This window comes from Chlorocebus sabaeus, chromosome 6 (assembly GCF_047675955.1).
Source record: "Chlorocebus sabaeus isolate Y175 chromosome 6, mChlSab1.0.hap1, whole genome shotgun sequence".
NCBI lineage: Eukaryota > Metazoa > Chordata > Mammalia > Primates > Cercopithecidae > Chlorocebus > Chlorocebus sabaeus.
This window is the reverse complement of record NC_132909.1, coordinates 941,585-964,008: the sequence shown is the minus strand read 5'-3', so window position 1 is coordinate 964,008 and position 22,424 is coordinate 941,585. Positions and strand designations below refer to the sequence as shown.

Sequence of the window (22,424 nt, the reverse complement as noted above, 5' to 3'; positions counted from 1 at the left end):
AAAATTGCCTGACATTCCTGGGGTCCCTCTCTCCTGCCCTACTCACATCTACCTACTCTAACACCAGGGTCAGGGTATGAGGCCACTAGAGACCACCCCTGTAAATCAAAGCCAACCAGAATTATTCAGACTAGCCTGTACTCACCTGTTCGCTCTGATCTGCCTTCCCTTTCCCATGGAAAACACAATAAAGGATCTGGCCTGGGTGCTCCCCTAGCTCTTGCTTCTTCCTTTAGACTAAAACCTGTTCCTCCTGTGGCCCTTCACGACACGCTGCACTTCTCATTTCTAGGGAAATTCAGTGGCATTGAGCTCTCCATGTCCTTTTCCAATAAAGACCCATCCACAAGTTGGCCTCTCTCGGCTATGCAATCTTACATATCATTCCAGCACTTCTCAGTGCCTTCGCCTCTTTTCTCCATTATGCCTGCTACATTGTAACACTCCATATAATTCAGCATTTTTTTCACATTTCCTCCTCTGTCTTTCTTGAGTACAGCGTGAGCTACTGGGGTCTGTCTCTTGTTTTGCAAATGTCCCGTGCAGTTAAGATAGTGTCTGAACTACAGTAGGTGTTCCTTGAACATTTGTTAGATCTATGAATGAGCATAATACTACAGCATCCCTGTTCACATTAACATTCTGATAGCACTTTCTAAATGTTTTCTTTACTTCTCCCTCCAGGTATTACTGAGTGTTTTCAAGAATGAAAAGAGGCCTGGCATAGTGGCTCACATCTGTAATCCCAACTTTTTGGGAGGTTGAGGTGGGAGGATCCCTTGAGCCTAAGAGTTTGAGGCTACAGCAAGCCATGATCATGCCGCTATACTCCAGCCTGTGCAACACAGCGAGATCCTGTCTCCAAAATCAAATAAATAAAAAAAATTACATTTTGGAGACTAAACCCTGCTTGTGGTCATAGTTCTAGCACAGCTGTGTGCTCAGCTTCATTTGCTTCTCAGAATTCAATGTCTCCTGCTCAAATTTTGCTGTCATCTTAACTGTTTTCACCTATGACAGGTATGTGTCTCCAGGTCCATTTCTTCATGTATCTGTGAATAACTACAGAATTATTAACTTTGAGTAATTTGGCCAGGCGCGGTGGCTCACGCCTGTAATCCCAGCACTTTGGGAGGCCGAGGCGGGTGGATCACGAGGTCAGGAAATCGAGACCATCCTGGCTAACATGGTGAAACCCCCGTCTTTACTAAAAATACAAAAAAGCCAGGCGTGGTGGCGGGCACCTGTAGTCCCAGCTACTCGGGAAGCTGAGGCAGGACAATGGCGTGAACCCGGGAGGCAAAGCTTGCAGTGAGCTGAGATCGTGCCCTGCACTCCATCCTGGGCGACACAGCGAGACTCTGTCTCAAAGAAAAAACAAAAAAACTTTGAATAATTTAAACAATTCACAAATGTTTTTGTCTTTCTTTCCCCATACATTCCCCCTTCTTTCATTTTTTTAAACCATAAGTAAATCTCAATTCTTTTTTTTTTTTTTTTTTTTTTTTTTTGAGACGGAGTCTCGCTCTGTCACCCAGGCTGGAGTGCAGTGGCCAGATCTCAGCTCACTGCAAGCTCCGCCTCCCGGGTTCGCGCAATTCTCCTGCCTCAGCCTCCCGAGCAGCTGGGACTACAGGCGCCCGCCACCTCGCCCGGCTTATTTTTTTTTGTATTTTTAGTAGAGACGGGGTTTCACCATGTTAGCCAGGATGGAAATCTCAATTCTTAATTCAGACACTGTCCGAGTAATTGCAGGTGAAATGAGAATCACCTCCCAGCCAAGAAATGTGATCCCAGTTTTCCAAATCTTTGTTTCTGGGTTCAGACAACACCTTTGCAGCCCCTGTCTTGGCACATGAAAACATTTATAATGCTGCTGCTTCTTTTTTTTTTTTTTTTTTTTTTTTGAGATGGAGTCTTGCTCTGTCGCCCAGGCTGGAGTACAGTGGCCGGATCTCAGCTCACTGCAAGCTCCGCCTCCCGGGTTCACGCCATTCTCCTGCCTCAGCCTCCCGAGTAGCTGGGACTACAGGCGCCCACCACATCGCCCGGCTAGTTTTTTTTTTATTTGGTAGTAGAAATGGGGTTTCACCATGTTAGCCAGGATGGTCTTGATCTCCTGACCTTGTGATCCGCCCGTCTCGGCCTCCCAAAGTGCTGGGATTACAGGCTTGAGCCACCGCGCCCGGCCTATAATGCTTCTTCTTTTCAGATAAGAAACATTCCCAAAAGAAAATAGATATATCTCAATTTTTGGGCTAGGAACTTTCATTTGGATAAAAGAGTATTGCTCCTTTGGTTGGACATTAGTGACCATACAGGCAGGAAAGGTGCCTTCCTTGACCACCTTCTTTCGCCTGTCTTCCTCCTCATGGTTCTCTCAGGTATTTCTTTTCTGAGGAAACCAGAGGAAGAGCTCTATATTAGTCCACTTGCCTCAGGGAGCTCCAGCTTCCCTCCATAGCCACTGTCTGGAGACCGTTCTTCCACTCCATGGCCCTGCCTGGGGACAATTCTCTGTTAACCCTGACCCAACCGAGGCTCACAACACTGACTCAAAGCTTCCCTCTACGGTACACATATTTTTTAAATGAAGGAAATTTGAGTGAACTCAGAGTGACATGGGATGTCGTGTGTCCATTTGGTGTTGTGACTTCGGGGAACATATGTAAGACTATATCCCAATATTTCGGGGATCCCTGCAGACTTCACTACACAAGACCTGGTTGAGGGTCCTTTAAGAGGAGCGAAGCCACGCCCTGCCCTCAGAGTCTCAAGGCATAATTTCTCAGCGCCCCTCGCAGTACCATTTGGTCTTTGCCCAGCGTGCAGGGGAGTTGCCACGGCCAAGTGCACATGAGAACTACATTGTCCAGAAACCTCTGCGCTGCACGTCGGCGGCACTCAGGGGCGTTTCCCTGCGGACGGAAGCTCTCTGGGCGTGACTTCCGGCATCTTCCTCGCGGCGGACATCTTGTCGGCTCTTAGGTGGAACCATCGGAGCAAAAGCTCGGGGTTTCTGGGCAGTTCCGAGGTGACGGAAGCGGGAGGGTGCAGGAGGAGTCGTTGTTCGCCCTTCAGAGTGGCTCGCCAGCGAAGACCCCGCCTCCACCCCCGGGGACGAACGACCGCGGTGCCAGGGTCCCGCGACCTGGGACCCCCCTCGCGGCTCTGTGAGGTCTATGAACTATGATGGCGGCGGCCGCGGTGTTGAGCCCGGCGCAGGTGGGTGCTGTGTTCCCCAGACTTTCGCCCCCCCGGAATCCTGAAGTTCCGAATGAGGAGCGCCTGTCTGAGTCCTTGCTGCGCAGGCCCCAGTGTCCAGGGCAGCGGGGCGCTGGTGGGTGGGACCTCGTTCCTAAATCTGGCATGTAAGGTGGGGGCGAGTGTGACGGGCAGAGGGGCAGCCTGAGCATGGGCTTGGAGCTGGACTGAGCCCGTAGCAGTCGGGAGCGTGTGTGAGCGGTAGTCACGCCTGCAGTGTCGCGGGGAGAAGTTGCATCTTCATTGCGAGGACGATAGGAGCCATGGCGGGTTTTGAAGGGTGGAGTGAAGGGATTTGATAACGGATTTTTAAAGTATTCCAGTGTTTGCTGAGGAGGAAACAGACTAAAGTGAGGTAGAAACGATGAAGATGGAGGCAGAGCAGGGAGACCTTTGAGGAGGTCCTTGGAACGATCTCCAGAAGTGTTGCCGTGGTGGCTGGGCCAGAGCAGTGGCAGGAGGGATTTGGGTGAGGAAGTCGTGAGATTCTGGATAGATTTTTAAAGATGGAACCAACGGCGTTTCCTGCTGCATCAGATGTGGTTGTGAGTGAATGTAGGGAGGGGAGGGCTATCCAGGGTTTTTTTGGTCTGTTTTCCTTCCTGAACATGTGAAAGAATGGAAATTGGTAAGTCACGGCAGGGAGCACCTTTCGGGGGATCAGGAATTGGGTTTTGGACTTGGTGAATCTAAGGTGTTCTGCATTGGAGGTTCACATGGGTAGCTGAACATGCAGGTCTGGAGTTCTGGAGAGTGGGTTGTGCTAGAGACCTTCAATGCGTGAGGCATAAGGGTAAAGCCTGTAGTGGATCAGGTTTAGAGGGTGGAATATTAAGGATATTATGTGACCTCTGAAGTGAGAGGTAGGGTTAGGGTGGAAGGCCAGGGATGAAGGGGTGGACACTTAAGATTCCTTCCAGAAAGGAGGGGTCCTGGCATGTGAAAAGATTCTAGATGGTGGTGTTGGAAGTAAATGCTCGGTGCTGCAAAGTGAAACCAGCACTCAGGCAAAAGTTTTCTCAGCAAGGCAATTTACTTCTGTGCAAGTGTGCTGCCTGCATTAATCACGATCACAAGAGCACACTGAACAAAGGAGGGAAGGGAGTTTTATCTCTAACCCGTAGTCCCTACATTCCTCTGTGTCACTCCCCCATGGGCTGGGGTCGAACTGCACGATCTAAGCTGAACCAATTAGGTATATTTTCCCAAATAAGGAAGAGGGAAGGGGAAGGTGAGTTACAGTGGTGGGACATGTGGGTTGTGTGGGACGTGTGGTTTTGGCGGGGGGAATGGGTGCAAAGTGTATAAGGGAACAGATGGGAATTAATGATTAGTGCTGACGGGAAGGTTGTTTACAGTAACTAGGGGCAAGGAGGCATGGAGAACAAGAAAACTAAGTTTGAGAACAAAGAACAAGGAAGTTAACGGTAAACCTTTGAAGAGCAATTTTATTATATCTTATAGTATCAGCAAGAGGAGAGGGCTGTAGAGCATATGTAGCCTGGCCTGCACTGGAGACCAAGGTGAGGGATGCAGTAGATTTGCCACCCTACAGGCTCAGCATGCCTTCATGGGCGCTGCCTGTGGAGCAGTTCCATCCCCAACCAGTGCACTGGTGCCTCAGTTACCCAAACCCTCAGGTAAGCAGAGTTGATGAACATCTCTAATGAAGGATCACTGCAGGTCCCCTTCAGACGAATATATATCAGGTAGGCTGCTTTAGTGCAAGAGCTGGTGTACACCTTGCAAGTACATGGAAGTAGGGAACTAAAAAATGTATATACAAAGTAAGGTAAATTTATACTAGCACTTAATGATTGGTCAAAATATTAATTTGCCTTGAAGTATGTTATTACAATGGAAAGTCTTACCAAATTTTCTTAAAAACTTTTAAAGCAGGTGAAACAGACCTAATTTTTTAAAAACTCATCAGTTCATTTGCATGGATAGTAGTAGCTGTTTTAAAGGCACTTGAGATGTACGGACAATCCTGATACAAACAATAGCCCTATGGGGTAGGGTGCCATTTTTATCCCCACTTTTAAGATGAGGACACTCAGACACTGGTCTTTGTTTATATTCACACAGCTGATAGGAGCCAGCACTGAGATGTGAGTATCTGAAGTTAGAGAGGTAACCCAAAATCATTCCTGCCAAAGGGCAGGGTAGACAGAGCTTAGGGAAACAGTTCAGTCCATGAGATCCCACTGTGGGAACCTGCCATGGTGGCAGAAACTTGTGGTTCCTACCTAGATGAGTGCAGATTGTCTCACCCCCTCACTTAGCCCAGCATACCCCCATTATCTCAGCAACTCAGTATGAAGAATGATAGTGTTTTGGGACTCTTCAGTGTCTCTTCTGCCTACTGTTTGAGGAGGTCCGGCAGTCACCCAAAGCTCTGTGTTGTAAATTCTGTTTTGGAGTTATGTGAAGTTTCCATTTCTGGCAAGCAGTGGGATGAAGTGTGAAACATTATCTCAGGCATAGGAACAGCATGTGCATATACTTCACTTGAGGCTAAACTAGGAGTGTTTGGGGAACCTCAAGTCTCCATTATGTCTAGTGGGATCAGACAGCAGGGACAGGACTCGGCCCAGAAATGGCAGCCTGAGGATCTGGGTTTGTTTGCTGAGAGAATTGGGAGCCACTGCAGGTTTGGAGCTAGGAGGGAGTGATCTGACTTTGGTCTTAACCAACTTTCTCTGACTATACAGTGAAGAAAAGACTGTGGGAGTGAGGATGAAGGAAGGAATACCACTGAGGAGCTTAATGCAACAGTCAGGTTGGACCACAGTGGTGGCTGTAGAGGTTGGAGATGTGGATGGTTTCGGAATCATTTTTCTTAAACTGGGACCAACCAGATTTTCTGATGTGGAGGATGAGAAAGAAAAGGGGAGGGGTGAAGGATGACCCTGGATGTTTTCGTCTGAGAAGATATAAATATGCCATCAACTGAGGTGACAAAGTTGGTGGTAGGAGTACCTTTCAGAGGTAATATCAGTAGTGCAGTTTGGCTATGTGGAATCTACCGTGTTCCAAAGACACTTGCGTGGAGGTGTCAAGTAGACAGCTGGACACAGAGATCTGAAGTTCAGAGAAGGGATTCAGATTGGAGCTATCCACAGGGTGGCTGCCCAGCATGTGGATCAGGATTGAGATTTGCTTCCAGTTTAGAGAGAGAATCTTTAGATCATGGTGACAGTGCCATCAGCATACTGTAAGGGCAGGCACAGCAGGGTGGAGGTAGGGGCCATCTTAGAGGATAGAAGAGGGAAGGAAGTGTCCTTGGGGGGAAGGAGAATAATAGGGTCCCAGGCCAGGTGGCAAAGTGTTCCAGAGAGAGAGTGGATGTGAGGTGAACTACTGTAGTAATAGAAGGGAGGTGACCGTGAGGCCAAAGCCGTGCTTATTCAGCTCTTTATGTGCTCCTCAGACTTCCATGGTGACCTTTGGTGGGACCTGTGGAGTTTCAGTCAAGCTAGTGAATTAGCCCAGAGACAGATTGGGACAGTAGGCAGAATCAGTGTGCTTGGGGTAGGTGCCCAGTGAGTGTGGGTTTTGAATGAGTTAAGTGTTGAGAAGAAGCCTGTGACTGACCTCAGTAGTACAACAGCAAAGCAGAAAAGGGCTGAGTTTATCTGAGATCTGCACATGGTTCTGGATTGCTAATTGACCTGTGAAATACAGCCGGGGGGCGGGGTTTAATAACTGGATTCAGGACAACCCATGGCACTGTGTCCATTGATCAGGACCAGATGTTATCCTGGATGCTTTATCCAAGCATTCTCTGGATACTGTGTACAGATTTGCATGTGGGGAAGCTGTGGAGGTACCTATGTTGTGGGTGTCATAGATGTAAAGGAGGTGTGGCCAAAAGGGTGATGTGCACATGGAGATGGAGTGTAAATTCATGAGCCCAGAGCTCTGGTACTGAGGATTTCTGAGACAATGCTGAGCTCAGTCACACCAAGGCCTGTTATCTCATTTGAGTTAGATGTGACAAGGAGTCCCGGAGAGAGAGGCTGCCCTTAAGCTCAGTTGTCCATCTCACACAGGGCTGTGTGACCTTCAAGGATTTATTTGTGTACTTAGGAGGAATGGGAGCTGCTGGATGAGGCTCAGAGACTCTTCTATTATGAAATAATGGCTTTTGTGCTTTACATTTATAGTCTCCCTGGGTGAGGCCCCAATATCCCATTTTTCTGGACTGGGCCCTACTCTTCCTTTCTGCCCTAGGGATTTCCTTTCCATAGCTAGAGCATGGGCACTGCTGTCTTCTCTAATTCCCTCACATAGGTCCCCTGGGTTCCAAGGCTCAGCTAGATGCATTGCCTCCTCTCTTCCCTGTGTTCCTTAACTCCTGCTGCCCTGAAGTTCCTTAACCCCTGCTTAACTCCTGCTTCCCTGTATTCCTTAACCCCTGCTTGCCAGGAAGGGTTTGGGGGTCAGGAGTCCTAACGTGACCCAGTGAATCCTGCTTGGCCTCTCCCTGGCCAGGTGACTGTCCACAATCATGACACCTCTGGATTCCGGGCTCTACCCGCTTCCTCTAATTGTAATTTCCTTGAGTCTGCCTGTGTCAAATCATGGTCACTACTTGTGGGCCCATTGCACTGTTCCTGCAGGGCAATTTTCTGAGGTTCATTTTGTAGTGTTTGTTTTCTTGCAGTTTTGCATGGGTGGGCTACTCTGGGCTAGTGCTTCACACTCAGTCTGTTTCATCTTTCCCCTATGCTTTGTATCTTCCAGATCCTTTGTGGTTGCTGAATTGTAACGAGAGAGAACCCTGGGTGCCTGAGAGGGCATGACTCTAGTCACAGCAGGAGGGGCTTGGACAGGCCCTGGTGAGTGGGAGCTGAGGGATGCCATAACCTCAGGGCTGGGTTCCTGTAGTTCCAGAAACCTATGTTGTGCCCATCACAAGTGCCAAGGCTAGAGACCCTAACTTAGTTCTACCTTTTTATCCCCATTCTGTACACTCTTGTCATTTCTAATCTGACTTCTGACCCAGGGCTGTCTTCTCCCATTCTCTACCAGAGGGGCTCTTAGTAGAGCAATAGCGCTCTCTCTGCAGTGCTTTCCAATATTGGACTACACTTACACTGATGTGTCATAAGATGTGTGCATATCCTTAAATAGTCCCTGAACACGTTACTTGTTTTTAATCACATTTTCCTGGGCCTGGACACACATTTCGGCATAGCACTCACTTGTCACCCACAGTCAGCCAAGGTCCTGCTAAAAGTCATTGCAGAGGATGAAGTTGGAGACCTCGTACTACACCCCATCCTTGTGTCTTTGTTTCTTGTGAGGCCATCTCCATTCTGTGACTTTTAGATTCCAGTACTGTACAGCAGCCTTTTCTTCAACCTGATCCTAGCTCTGTTCCACCAGGAAACTTAGGTACTCAGTCCTGGGTACAACAGACACACATTTGTGATGGAGTTGCCCCACCCACCAAAGTCAGCATGTACATCAATAGTATTTTTCTGCCTTCAGGTTGTTGGCATGGAGTGAAAGATGAAGAGTCATCTTCTGAACAGAGCATTTCTATAGCAGTGTCAAATGTTAATACTTCCAAGGCAGGTTTGCCCACACAGACAGCTTACCCTTGTGACATATGTGGCCCCATCTTGAAAGATACTTTGCACCTGGATGAACACCAAGGTACACACCATGGACTGAAACTTCACACATGTGGGGCATGTGGGAGACAATTCTGGTTCAGGGCAAACCCTCATCAACACCAGAAGTGTTACAGTATAGAGAAACCCTTAAGAAGGAATGAAGGTGAGGCCTCAATTGTGAAGAACTGCACAGTTAGCAAAGAACCTCACCCATCAGAGAAACCCTTTACGTGTAAGGAGAAGCAGAAAAACTTCCAGGCTACTTTGGGTGGCTGCCAACAAAAGGCCATCCGCAGTAAGAGGAAGACACACAGGAGCACTGAGAGTGGGGATGCATTTCATGGTGAACAAATGCATTACAAGTGCAGTGAATGTGGGAAAGCTTTCAGCCGCAAAGATACACTTGTCCAGCACCAGAGAATTCATAGTGGAGAGAAGCCTTACGAGTGCAGCGAATGTGGGAAAGCCTTCAGCCGCAAAGCTACACTTGTCCAGCATCAGAGAATTCATACTGGAGAAAGGCCTTATGAATGCAGCGAATGTGGAAAAACCTTCAGTCGAAAAGACAACCTTACTCAGCACAAGAGAATCCACACTGGAGAAATGCCTTATAAGTGCAATGAATGTGGGAAATATTTTAGCCATCACTCCAATCTAATTGTACACCAGAGAGTTCACAATGGAGCAAGGCCTTATAAGTGCAGTGATTGTGGGAAAGTATTCAGGCACAAATCTACACTTGTTCAGCATGAGAGTATTCACACTGGAGAAAATCCTTATGATTGCAGTGATTGTGGGAAATCCTTTGGCCACAAATACACCCTCATTAAACATCAGAGAATTCACACTGAGTCAAAGCCTTTTGAGTGCATTGAATGCGGGAAATTCTTTAGTCGAAGTTCTGACTTTATTGCACACCAGAGGGTTCACACTGGTGAAAGGCCTTTTGTGTGCAGTAAATGTGGGAAAGACTTTATCAGAACCTCCCACCTTGTTCGACACCAAAGAGTTCACACTGGAGAAAGGCCATATGAGTGCAGTGAATGTGGGAAGGCCTACAGCTTAAGCTCCCACCTCAATCGGCACCAGAAAGTTCACACTGCAGGCAGGCTTTAGGAGTGCTTTGAATACAACAGGACTCATCAGTCAGATGTTGAATTTCATATATCTGAACATTGACACAAAGGAGATTCCTTATGGTGCCAGGTATGTAGGAAGCTTCGAGGGATATGTTGCACTTTCTGACCTGCTCAGGTTTTCTGCCAGAGTTTTGCCGCTGTCAATGCCTGTGGCCGAAACCATCTTAACTCTACCAGCTTAGATACCCCAGCATTGGGGAATGCAGGGTTTTGTATTCTCCAGTCCCTGGAGAAAATCATGAGATGCCTGAGATCATTGGGGGTCCTCATTCCGTTCTATATGACAGGTATAGGTATGGACATGATCCATCTTTAGCCACGAGGGTCTGAGCTGTATCTGCTGGTGGCTTATACAGAAGGTTTACTTTCTTCATGGATATTCTTGGTCTCACATACTTGTAATGAGTTTTTCCAGCCTCCAAGTCACCTGGCCTGGGAAAGTACTTGCCTCATGTTGCTCTGGTTTGTGATAATAAAGGCTTTACAGTTTAAGCCACTTTTAATCTTGGGGGTTCTTACTGTCTGGAGTGGATTGAAAACAGACTCTGCCAAACTGAAGACAGCCTTTGTGGGGCACCTCCAACTTTGCCTCATGGGACAGTGGGTTGAGGGAAAACAGTTCTTAGTTCAGTTTTGATGTTAACTTCCATAGCTGAGAAAGCTTGTTAAGTAAGAATTCAGATCTTGTGTAGACCTGATTTGTCTGGATTATTTGAGAGCCCATAGTTCACCTTGAGGAGGGTGCCGCTGCTGTGACAGGCTGCAGTGTTTTGAAACAGCATGGATTGAGTGTCTTGTTTCCAGCATATGTCCCATGTTCCCCAACACTGTTGAGGGAAAGCTGTTCCTCAGGACCTGCCGAGTGGCCATATTCCCTGAAGGCCTCAATCTGGTACACAGGCCACTGTTGGTAAGATCTAAAACATCCAGTAGGGAAACAAAATTGATAAATATTGGGTGTGGATAATTGGGATTGGGGAGATTGCAGCGAACTAGAGGGGAAGTACCCATTGTAAAAAAACATCCACAGACAGTCCAGGCACTGAGTCTGAATGGGATCAGGTATCCAGAAATCTCAGGATCTCCAGGGCCGTGTTGCTGTTAGGTCAAGATCACTGGTGCAGCAACGAATGTAGTTTTCCTAGATTCCTCTGCCTCCCTGGGCTCTTTAGCTAATGTCTTTGCTGCACAGGCAGTAACCCTGGGAGTAAAGAGGTGTGGTGGTCCAAAGAAGTAGCTTTTGTGACCAGCTGGAGTTTCTGGTGACTGTTGGCAATGGTCCTCATTGTTTGCCAGTTTTTCTTACTACTGAGGAAGAGATGGTCTTCCCAAGGTATTTGGAGTGATAAGAGTCACCATAGTGATGTAGAGTCACTCTTAGTGATGTCCAGTTGTCCAATTTCCAATAGAAGTGGGAGACCCAGATTTTTTAGAGGGATGACTTTTTATAGGTTCACTGAGGTGTAATCAACATGCAATATATTGCACATATTTAAAGTGTACCAGTAAGTCTTGATACACACACACGCGCACACACACACACACACACACTTGAAACTATCACCCTATCAGTGGTATTGGACAGATCTGTCACCCCCAAAGTTAACCTCAGGCCCTTAACCTTTATCTCAGTGCTCTCCTTCCCCCAAAATCCCTAGGCAACCATTGAGTAGTTTTCACTATAGGTAAATTTGTCTTTTCTACAGTTTTATGTAAGTCTGTCTATAAAGTGTTAATTTTGTTTGTTGTCCTCATGCAACAGAATTTGAAATTTGTCCATGGTATGTATGAATAGCCCATTTTAAAATTACTGAGTCATATTCTGTATGGATATACCACAGTTTATCCATTTATCTTGATTGGTGTCTGCACTCCACACCCCATTTTTAAATACTAAAAAGCTGCTGCAAATATTGATGCATGAGTCTTTATATGGACACTTAGCTGAGAACATTTTTAAGCAGAGGTTTTGAAGGTGTGGCCATGTTTCTTACTGATTATAGTAAAATATATTGGAAAAGAAATACATACAGGGAAGAACTGCGAAAGAGAAAAGACCCAATATTTGATGATTTGGGAAATTCTCAGCTTATCTGAATTGGAAAAAAAACGAAATTAAGAGATTCATTGTCAGGAAAGCATGTTTTAGAGAGATAGGCAAAGATATTTGCTATTACCGAGATCAAAACATACATTAGAACACTCATTTCTTTGAAGAGATTAAACATGACTTGTAGATCCGCTCAATACAAACAATTTGTAAGAAGTTTAAACTATCAGTCATCTCAGCAAAAGCCAAAAATATAGATAGGGGATTCCCTAGGGGGAATAATCTGCATAAACCTCTTTTCTAATGGTATGAATTTCAGTGACATACAGGAGACTCACAAAATTCTTGAAAATTTTATACCAGTGAAAATGCTCACCTTGGGTTTAAAGGAACCTTGAAAGTATGAAGTTAAAGGGTGTAGGCATGTAAAGTGTGAAGTTAAAGGGTGTAATATTCTATACATGGGACTGGCTGCAGAAACAGGTGCAAGCCCTTGCTACCTTTCATGAGAAAGGAAGAATGACTCAGAGCGGAGGAGAGTCCAGTGGGCAGAGTCCTGAACTACGTGATATTCCCGTGTCTTGACTCCCAGTGGCATTTGCCAAACTAGATTTCAGATTTTCTTGGGATTGGTGGTTCCATTTGTTTGTTTTCCCCCCTTCCATTTCCTCCCTTTTTGAAACAATGCATATACATATAACTATTACCCTAGGTCTTTCCCATCCTTTTGTTTGGGAGCAGATAACTAGTTTTCTAGTTTTACGGATCCAGACGAGACAGGAATAGCACTGGGTGGTCACAGGAGGATGGAAAATCTCAACACCCTGGTTTTGGTGCGGCTGAAAAAAAAGAAAAAACCCAAACAACAGCTAAAACGGGAACTAGGCAAAGAAACCATGGGATAATAGAAAACCCAAAACAAAAGAGAAAACTGCCAGAACCCCAGTCAGGGTGACATGTCCATGACTCTTCCGGTCAAATGCAAATGAGGGAGGAGGGGTGGTAATCGGGGGTCCCTGAAATTCCCTCCTTTCCCAGAATACCTAATGATTACCCCGATTAGAGGAACACCCATACAATTAGAAACCCAAACTTCATTTTGCATGACTTGCTCTCAGGAGCACTCCCACACTTCTCTCTTGTGTATACTTTTGCTTCACAATAAAAGCTCCTTGCCTTTGCTTCATTGTGACTCGTCACTGAATTCTTCGATGGTGTTAAGAACTTGGATGCTGGCTGGGTCTGGGGTCTCACCAACAATGTCCAGTGAGCCCCCCCAACAACACAGGAATTGTGCCCCAAGATGAGATTATACCTAGAGCCCCCATCCGTACCGGACTTAGACAATTTAGATGAGATTGGAGACTTTAGCTCAGTGTGGAGGCACACACCTGTAATCCCAGTTACTCAGGAAGCTAAGCAGGAGAATTGCTTGAACCCAGGAGGCAGAGGTGGCAGTGAGCCAAGTTTGCAAGATTGCACTACTGCACTCTAGCCTGGGCTATAGAGGGAGACTGTCTCAAAAAATAATAATAAAAGACATCAAATTTTGGAGGGGAAATACTTATTGGTGAACTGAAAACAACAGTTCTGGTATGTGGGATAACATGTATTAATAGCCTTGATCATTTTAAATTTCATAATCATAAATGGGATTTTGGTGTTTTTTTTTTTTTGGTTTTCAAGACAGAGTTTCACTCTTGTTGCCCAGGCTGGAGTGCCATGGCATGATCTGAGCTCACTGCAACCTCCGCCTCCCGGGTTCAAGCAATTCTTCTGTCTCAGCCTTCCGAGTCGCTGGGATTGCACAGGCATGCACCACCACGCCCAGCTAATTTTGTATTTTTAGTAGAGACAGGGTTTCTCCATGTTGGTCAGGCTGGTCTTGAACTTCTGACCTCAGGTGATCTGGCTGCCTTGACCTCCCCAAGTGCCGGAATTACAGGCATGAACCACCATGCCCAGCCTTTTGGGATTGGTTGAAAGAGCTGTGGAAGACAATTAATTGAGCAATTACCACAAACAGATTAGCGATGGAGTTCCTAGTATATTTGAAAATTAATAAAATTGTTCCTGAGAAAATTAACAATAGTGATCTCAGTCTAAATTATAGAGTAAGTGAGTCAGAGAGGATAATATGCCACATATGCATAGATTTGTTTAAAACAGTAGTAAATTAGCACTGTAAAAATTGAAAAAAAAATAGTATTAGAACAACAACAATTAGGTTGATGAAGCACAATAAGAGACTAATGAAAAGGAAAGGAAATTAATATCAAAATGTATAAAATAAATTGAAGCCATATACAAGCATGCCAAATTAACTTGTGAGATTAACAAATATTGTATTAATTGGAGAAAGAGACGAGGAGTCTGCAGATCCTAAAATTACGCTTAACACTAAGCCTCTTACAAACTTCAAGTTTTCAAAAAGGCTCAAGGTTTTCTGGTACAGAGGTACTGTGGGAGCACAGTTCAGATTTAACTTAAGAACATTACATTATGTAGGCCAGGCGCGGTGGCTTACGCCTGTAATCTCAGCACTTTGGGAGTCCGAGGTGGATGGATCACGAGGTCAGGAGATCAAGACCACCCTGGTTAACACAGTGAAACCCCGTCTCTACTAAAAACACAAAAAATTAGCCGGGCGTGGTGGCGGGCGCCTGTAGTCCCAGCTACTCGGAGGCTGAGGCAGGACAATGGCTTGAACCCGGGAGGTGGAGCATGCAGTGAGCCAAGATCCTGCCACTGCACTCCAACCTGGGCGGCAGAGCAAGACTCTGTCTCAAAAAAAAGAAAAGAAAAAGAAAATTACAGTCTTTAGGAAACAATTCACCAGAGTGTATGTGACCAGAGTAAATTTTGCCAGAATAAGCCATCTTATGATGTCTAGATGACACACTAAATACTTAAACTGATTCAGAATTACCTGAGCTACTTCAACATAGGACATAGCAAAATACTGATAATTACATTGCTATATACTTATAAAAGATACTTTCAGCCAGCAGCAGTGGCTCACACCTATAATCCCAGCCCTTCAGAAGGCCGAGGCAGGCGGATCATCTGAGGGCAGGAGTTCCAGACCAGCCTGGCCAACATGGTGAAACTCTGTGTCTACTAAAAATACATTAGGCAGGTGAATCGCTTGAATCTGGGAGGCAGAGGTTGCAGTGAGCAGAGATTGTGCCATTACACTCCAGCCTGGGCGACAAGAGCAAAACTCCATCAAAAACAAAACAAAAAGAAACATGCTTTCAAATCTGCCTAATAATTATAGCCTCAGAGTCCTTATATTCAGGATTATCTATTTGTAACTTACAACTTTTTACAAATATTTTCCTTAAACTAAACTAGAAAGAATGTTTGGTCTTGCAGGTGTCTGAGAATCTTTAGTAAAATACCCCTACAGATTCTATTTTGAAATCATGATTTTTTAAAAAGCAAAAATGTTTATTTCCAGTTAATTGCTATAGAGATGCCAAATGTCCACTCAGTAGTTGTGAGTAAAACAATTTGTCTTATTGCTCTTCACTTCACAGGCAAATAAACTCTTTGAGTGATTGTGTGAAGTTCAGAGTATTTGGTCAGGGATGAAATGGAGGCTAATAAGAGAAAACATAGGTTATAAGAGAAAACATGGAATAGAGATTCTAGGGGCACTAAAGCAAATGCATGAGGTAGTCTATGCTTCTGGGTACCTCATAGTATGTTCCTTCTGAGTATTTGTATTCCAAACCTCTAAATTACAATTTTTTATATAACATTTCTTACTGGATTCTCCAAGATATAGTCTACTTTTTGAAGAATATGACATTATGTAGAAATAGTGGTTACTTACCAAATGGTATTTGCTACTAGGAAAGTAGCATCAGTTTTTGGCATGGGCATCTGAACTCTGAGAATAAGGTTTGGGATTCCATGACCTCATCTCCTTGCTGGGAAATGATGGTAATTTTATTCTTCCGCCTGTAATTGCAGTGACAGTGTCTCCAAGAGGATTGGAGATAATCTCTAAAAAATATTTTTTTGAAGTTAGAAAATTATAGAAAATTATTAACATTAATTACTGGAGTTATCCATTTAGAATGACATCATACCTAAAAGAGAAAATTATCTGTGAAATGAGAAAAAATAAAGGTCAATAGAGGAAACAGTTCTAAGACATGAAACATGTAAGTTGAACCATTGGCTATGCTAGAATCTTGGCTCCCATGAAATTCTTTTCTTTTTTTTTTTTTTTTTTTTTTTTTTTTTTTTTTTTTTTTTTTTTGAGACGGAGTCTCGCTGTCTCCCAGGCTGGAGTGCAGTGGCCGGATCTCAGCTCACTGCAAGCTCCGCCTCCCGGGTTCACGCCATTCTCCTGCCTCAGCCTCCCGCGTAGCTGGGACTACAGGCACCCGCCACCTCGCCCGGCTAATTTTTTGTATTTTTAGTAGAGACGGGGTTTCACCGTGTTCGCCAGGATGGTCTCGATCTCCTGACCTCGTGATCCGCCCGTCTCGGCCTCCCAAAGTGCTGGGATTACAGGCTTGAGCCACCGCGCCCGGCCTTTTTTTTTTTTTTGAGATGGAGTCTCGCTCTGTCGCCCAGGCTGGAGTGCAATGGCGCGATCTCGGCTCACTGCAACCTCCACCTCCCAGGTTCAAACAATTCTCCTGCCTCAGCCCCCAAGTAGCTGAGATTACAGGCGCCCACCACCATGCCTGGCTAATTTTTGTATTTTTAGTAGAGACAGAGTTTCGCCATGTTGGCCAGGCTGGTTTTGAACTCCTGACCTCAGGTGATCCACCTGCCTCAGCCTCCTAAAGTGCTGGGATTACAGGTGTGAGCCACCACACCCGGCCTAAATTCTTATTTCTACAAAGTGTGACATTTTTTCATTCATATGAATGGTGACAAATAACAAACTTGGAAGGAAAGAGTAAAAAGAGAGTAAGAGTACAAAGATGGAAGAGGGAAAGCATTACTCAACATCTTATCTGGTTCAGAGGCTCTTCTAGATTTGTATTTACAGCAGTGAACAACCTACAAAGAAATGTATTCTCCAGTAGTCTTTATTCAAATTGAGAGATGTGGTCTGGAAATAAAGAAAATATTGGAAAACATACACTAAGTTATTAAGAGACAGGTTCTATGGAAAATATCAGAATATCAGCACCAAGTAATAACAAACATGTGAAGTAGGTAGAATTTCTATAGGAAATAGGTCAGGGTTGTCCTTGTAGTGGAGATAATATTTGAGCATGTATTTAAGCAGAGCAGAGAGAGATTGATTTGTAAACACAGGGAAAATGTGCTATGGAAAAGAAATAGCCAGTACAGTGTCCAAAAAGCAGGAGCTTGCCTGGAAGTGAAACAAATCGTGGTCAAAGCACAATTCAAGAGTGACTGGTGATGGTTTTTATACCATAAAAAATCTCCCCAATGTGCACAATTACCTGTATATCCATTCACATGTCATTATCTCAGACCTCCTTGTCAATTGTCTTCTCAAACATATTCTTCCTTGCCCTTGATTACACTGCCAGGTCATTGACTGCTATCCTGTGAAATACTTGTTATTTGGACACTTATTCCTCTGCATAAAAGGGTTTACAAGGTATGCCACTTGTGGCTTCACCTACAGGGAAAATTTTGATCCCCAACTATCTTTCAAGAGGACGCAGAATAGGACTCTGAGGCAGCCACAATTTTTTTTTTTTTTTTGAAATTTATCTTTTTTTCCACCCTGCCTTATGGTGCTGACACAATCTTTTTTTATTACTAAGTTTTTTTTTGGGGGGGGGGGGTTTCTGGTTTTTTTTTTCTTGAGACGGAGTCTTGCTCTGTCGCCCAGGCTGGAGTGCAGTGGCCGGATTTCAGCTCACTGCAAGCTCCGCCTCCCGGGTTTACGCCATTCTCCTGCCTCAGCCTCCCGAGTAGCTGGGACTGCAGGCGCCCGCCACCTCGCCCGGCTAAGTTTTTGTATTTTTTAGTAGAGACGGAGTTTCACCGTGTTAGCCAGGATGGTCTCGATCTCCTGACCTCGTGATCCGCCCGTCTCGGCCTCCCAAAGTGCTGGGATTACAGGGTTGAGCCACCACGCCCAGCCTATTACTAAGTTTTTAAGAGCACTTTTAGGTTTGCAGTAAAATTAAGGGAAAGGGAAAGAGATATCCGTATACTCCCTGCACACCTACATATGCATAGCCGCCCCCTCCTTCCCCCGCCAACCCCAACCAGAGTGGCACATTTGTAACAAATGTAAACCTACAGTGACACATCATTATCACCCAAAGTCCCTACTTTACATTAGGGTTCACTTTTAGTGTTGTACATTCTGTGTTTGGACAAAGGTACAATGACACGTGTCCACTATTAGAGTGTCATATAAAATAGTTTCATCGCCCTACTAATCCTCTGTGCTCCACAAATTCATCCCTCCTACCCTTCTAAACCCCCAGCAACCACTGATCTTTTTGCTCTTTCATACTTTTACCTTTTCTCAAATGTCATTAATTGGAATCATACAGCATATTGCCTTTTCAGATTGGCTCCTTTCATTTGGTGGTATGCATACAAGGTAACTCCATGTTTTTTCATGTCTTGATGATTCATTTACCTTCAGCATTGAGTAATGGTCCATTGTCTAGATATACTACAGTTTCTAATCCATTCACTTACTCAAGGACATTTTTGTTGCTTCCAAGGTATGCCAATTTTGGATAAAACTGCTATAAACATGTACAGGTTTTTGTGTGGACATAAATTTTCCATTCATATGGATAAATTCTGAAAAATATGGTTACCATATGTATGGTGAAAGTGTGTTTAGTTTTGTAAGAAACCACCAAACTCCATTTCAAAGTGGCTGTACAACTTTGCATTCCATCAGCAATGAGAGCTCCTGTTGCTGTACATTTTCTCAACCATTTGCAGTTGTCAGAGGTTGTTCATTCTAATGGATGTGTAGTGGTATCTCACTGCTGTTTTAATTTTCACTTCCCTGATGACATATGACAGGGATTATCTTTTCATACACTTATTTGTCATCTGCGTATCTTCTCTGGTGAGGTATCTAAACCTAAAGTCTTTGCCCATTTCGGTTTTTAATCAAGATGTTTCTTTTTTTTTTCTTTTGAGACGGAGTCTTGCACTGTCACTAGGCTCGAGTGCTGTGGCATGATCTCGGCTCACTGCAACCTCCACCTCCTGGGTTCAAGCGATTCTTCTGCCTCAGCCTCCCGAGTAGCTGGGACTACAGGCATGCGCCACCGTGCCCAGGTAATTTTTGTATTTTTTAGTAGAGACAGGGTTTCACCATGTTGGCCAGGATAGTCTTGATCTCTTGACCTTGTGATCCACCTGCCTCAGCCTCCCAAAGTGCTGGGATTACAGGCATGAGCCACCAAGTCCAGCCCTGAAAATTTTATATGATTATACAAAACTTACTTCAGCTAATTGTGCTTCATTACCTCATGAGGAGTACTGGAAACTTTTGAGTACGTGCAATGGATAGAAACATTGAATTTGGACATAAAGAGTTGTGTCCTTTTTTTTTGTTGTTGGAGACAGAGTCTCGCTCTGTCATCTAGGCTGGAATGCAGTGGCGCAATCTCAACTCACTGCAACCTTCACTTCCCAAGTTCAAGTTATTCTGATTCTCCTGCTTCAGCTTCCTGAGTAACTGGGATTACAGGTGCCCGCCACCACCCCCGGCTAATTTTGGAATTTTTAGTAGAGACGGGGTTTCACCATGTTGGCCAGGCTGTTCTTGAACTCCTCACCTCAGGTGATTCGCCCACCTTGGCCTCCCAAAGTGCTGGGATTACAAGCGTGAGCCACCGTGGCTGACGAGTTGTGTCATTTTTCACTAGTTTTTCAGTTGGTTACCTGAAAGTATGAATTTTTAAAGCATAATAGGATTCAGCAGTCTCAGGTAGGAAAAAAGTAACCTGGAAAGATCCCTGCATGTGAATGCACACACAGCTTTCAGGGATCTGAAGAAATCCAGCATGTGTGGGATGTAAAGGAGATACATGGTAGGAGGTGAAGCAATATGTAATGGTTGGTTCTTTAATATAGGCCCAGCCGAGAACTCTAACCTTTTTCCTAAAAACAATGAGAAGCCCATTGTGAGATCTAACCAGATGTACAATAGTAGTCATTCCACTTATAAATTTTTGTAGTAAATGTGTAAAGAAATACATTATATATTTGATAAAATCATTTTATAATTTTTAATTTTAATTTAATTTATTTTATTGGTATTAATTTGTCCTAAAGGATTTTTATTGTGAAATGTAAAATTTGATCTAGTATATATAAAATGTATATGTGTACATTTAACAATGTGCATATATGTACCTTAAAATAATATAAACTTTCTGGGCGACAGAGTGAGGCCCTGCTTAAAATAATCATAATTTGATATTTTATGCGTTAAAAACTTTTGGCTGCGCATGGTGACTCACGCTTGTAATCTCAGCAGTTTGGGAGGCTGAGGCAAGAAGATTGCATGGCCCTAGGAGTTTGAGACTAGCCTGGGCCCTAGAGGGAGACCCCATTCCTACAATAATTTTTTTAATTAGCTGGGTGTGGTGGTGTGCTTGTAGTCCCAGCTACTCAAGAGGCTGAGGCCGGAGGATCACTTGAGCCCAGGAGGTCGAGGCTGCAATGAGCTATGATTGTTCCACTGTACACCAGCCTGGACAACAGAATGAGACCCTGTCTCAAAAAAAAAAAAAAAATTAAATGTTTTGATTATACAAGGAAAATGAACATTCATGTATTAAAGCTTCATGTTTTATGAACAAAATTGACTTTGCAGGCAGGAGAGCGTTTTCTGGGGGCACCAGAAGCAGGGAACTTTCTTTGTCCATTGGATGCAGGGATGCCCACTATCCCTCCACTATCTTCCCGTCATAGCCCTGTCTGGCGTCTTTTGTCCCTGACAAAACCTACAAAAAGTGAATTTAACACTTCAGGCTGCGTGCATTTGAAGAGCGATAAGATAACATTTTTTCACTTCCAGCTACCAGTGGACATCTGCTGGGGTGGGCTGCATGGAATCTGAAATAATGTCTAAATACTGAAGCGACCCTCTACACTAGAGACTGATATACAGCTGACACCGACCCCCGCAGAATTGAAAATCATCGTATTACTTTTGACTCCCCCAGACCTTAACTACTAATAGCCGACTGTTGCCCGGAAGCCTTATGAAGTTGCCCAAAAGCCTTATGAATTACATAAACTCCCAATCGATTAACATTTTGTAGGATATATGCATGATATACGCATAACACATATATATATGATTACACATTTTGTATGATATATGCATTATATATATTTTAGTGTAAGAACTATACTTATACTAAAACAGACTAGAGAAAGGGTATCAGGAAAATTGTAAGAGGCTCGTTGACATTTCACCCAATAAAAAAAGGAAAATAAAAGAACATGGAAGGGAAAATACATTTACTAATCATTAAGTGGAAGTGTATCATCATAAAGGTCTTCATCCTTGTGTTCTTCACGCTAGGCAAGAGAATGAGGTGGGGCTGATCTTGTCTCTGGGGCAAGAGGTCGGGGAGCTAAAGGAGCACACTCGAAGTAACGTTTATTGGGAGAAAAAAAAAAAAAAGCCTACGTGTAAATGGACCCGCACAGCTGAAACCTGTGTTGTTCAAGTGTCAACCTACTTAAGACCTCAAACACCGAAGCCCCTCAGTCACCCTGGAGGGCGGCAGACTCAGTTTCCTAGCGCTCCCAGCAGTCTGCACACAAGGTGCTGTCTGCCGCAGCCTTGGGGAGACTACATTTCCCAGAAAGCTTTGCGTCGAGCGGCAGTACTTTGATCCAATGAAAATCCAAGACGGGCATTTCCGTGTGGGCGTGCCCCTCAGGGCGGGACTTCTGGCGTGTTCGCAGCGGTCATTTTGGCTGCCCTCCGGTCCGTTCTATCCGTCAGCCTCGTTGGTGTGCCTCTTCGGCATCGAAGTGACGGACCGCGAAGGCGCGAGAGTCAGGTCTGAGGGTCCGGGGCAGAGCCGCCCGCGAGGCCTGCCTGGGGATAGCGGTGCTCGTGTTCCCCCCCTCGTCGCCCGCAGCTCCCGGTCCAGCTCCGTCCACAGACTCGGATGGCGACCGCACTGAGGGACCCGGCTCCGGTGAGCGCTGCGATCTCCGGACCTCCCCCGGCCGCGATTCTTAAGTCCCAAGTGAGGGGCACCAGCTCACGTTTCTGTAGCACAGGGTCGGGGACACTGAGGCTAGTGGGTGGGGCCCCTGTTTCTGACATCCGATGTGGTGGGCAGGGGGACAAGGGACAGGACCGGCGCTTGCAGAGCTTGGATG

The 22,424-nt window shown here is 45.0% G+C and overlaps 1 protein-coding gene across 7 annotated transcripts in view; it reads left to right on the top strand.

Annotated features, from left to right (window-relative positions):
• The first annotated feature begins 2,962 nt into the window (after positions 1 to 2,962).
• ZNF134 (zinc finger protein 134) overlaps positions 2,963 to 22,424 on the top strand; it is a 29,159-nt gene continuing 9,697 nt past the window's right edge. For 2 of the 7 annotated variants that reach the window (XM_007998330.3, XM_007998328.3), the window contains exons 1-3: positions 8,014 to 8,108; positions 19,206 to 19,346; positions 20,893 to 22,237. In XM_007998330.3, coding sequence (XP_007996521.3) covers positions 22,208 to 22,237 — 30 coding nt within the window. In that variant the 5' untranslated portion in view covers positions 8,014 to 8,108; positions 19,206 to 19,346; positions 20,893 to 22,207. Of the gene's footprint in view, positions 3,226 to 8,010; positions 8,109 to 8,763; positions 13,267 to 19,205; positions 19,347 to 20,892; positions 22,238 to 22,424 lie in introns of those variants that run through there. The other 5 variants (XM_038006423.2, XM_038006422.2, XM_007998331.3 and 2 more) reach the window with 4 other exon arrangements.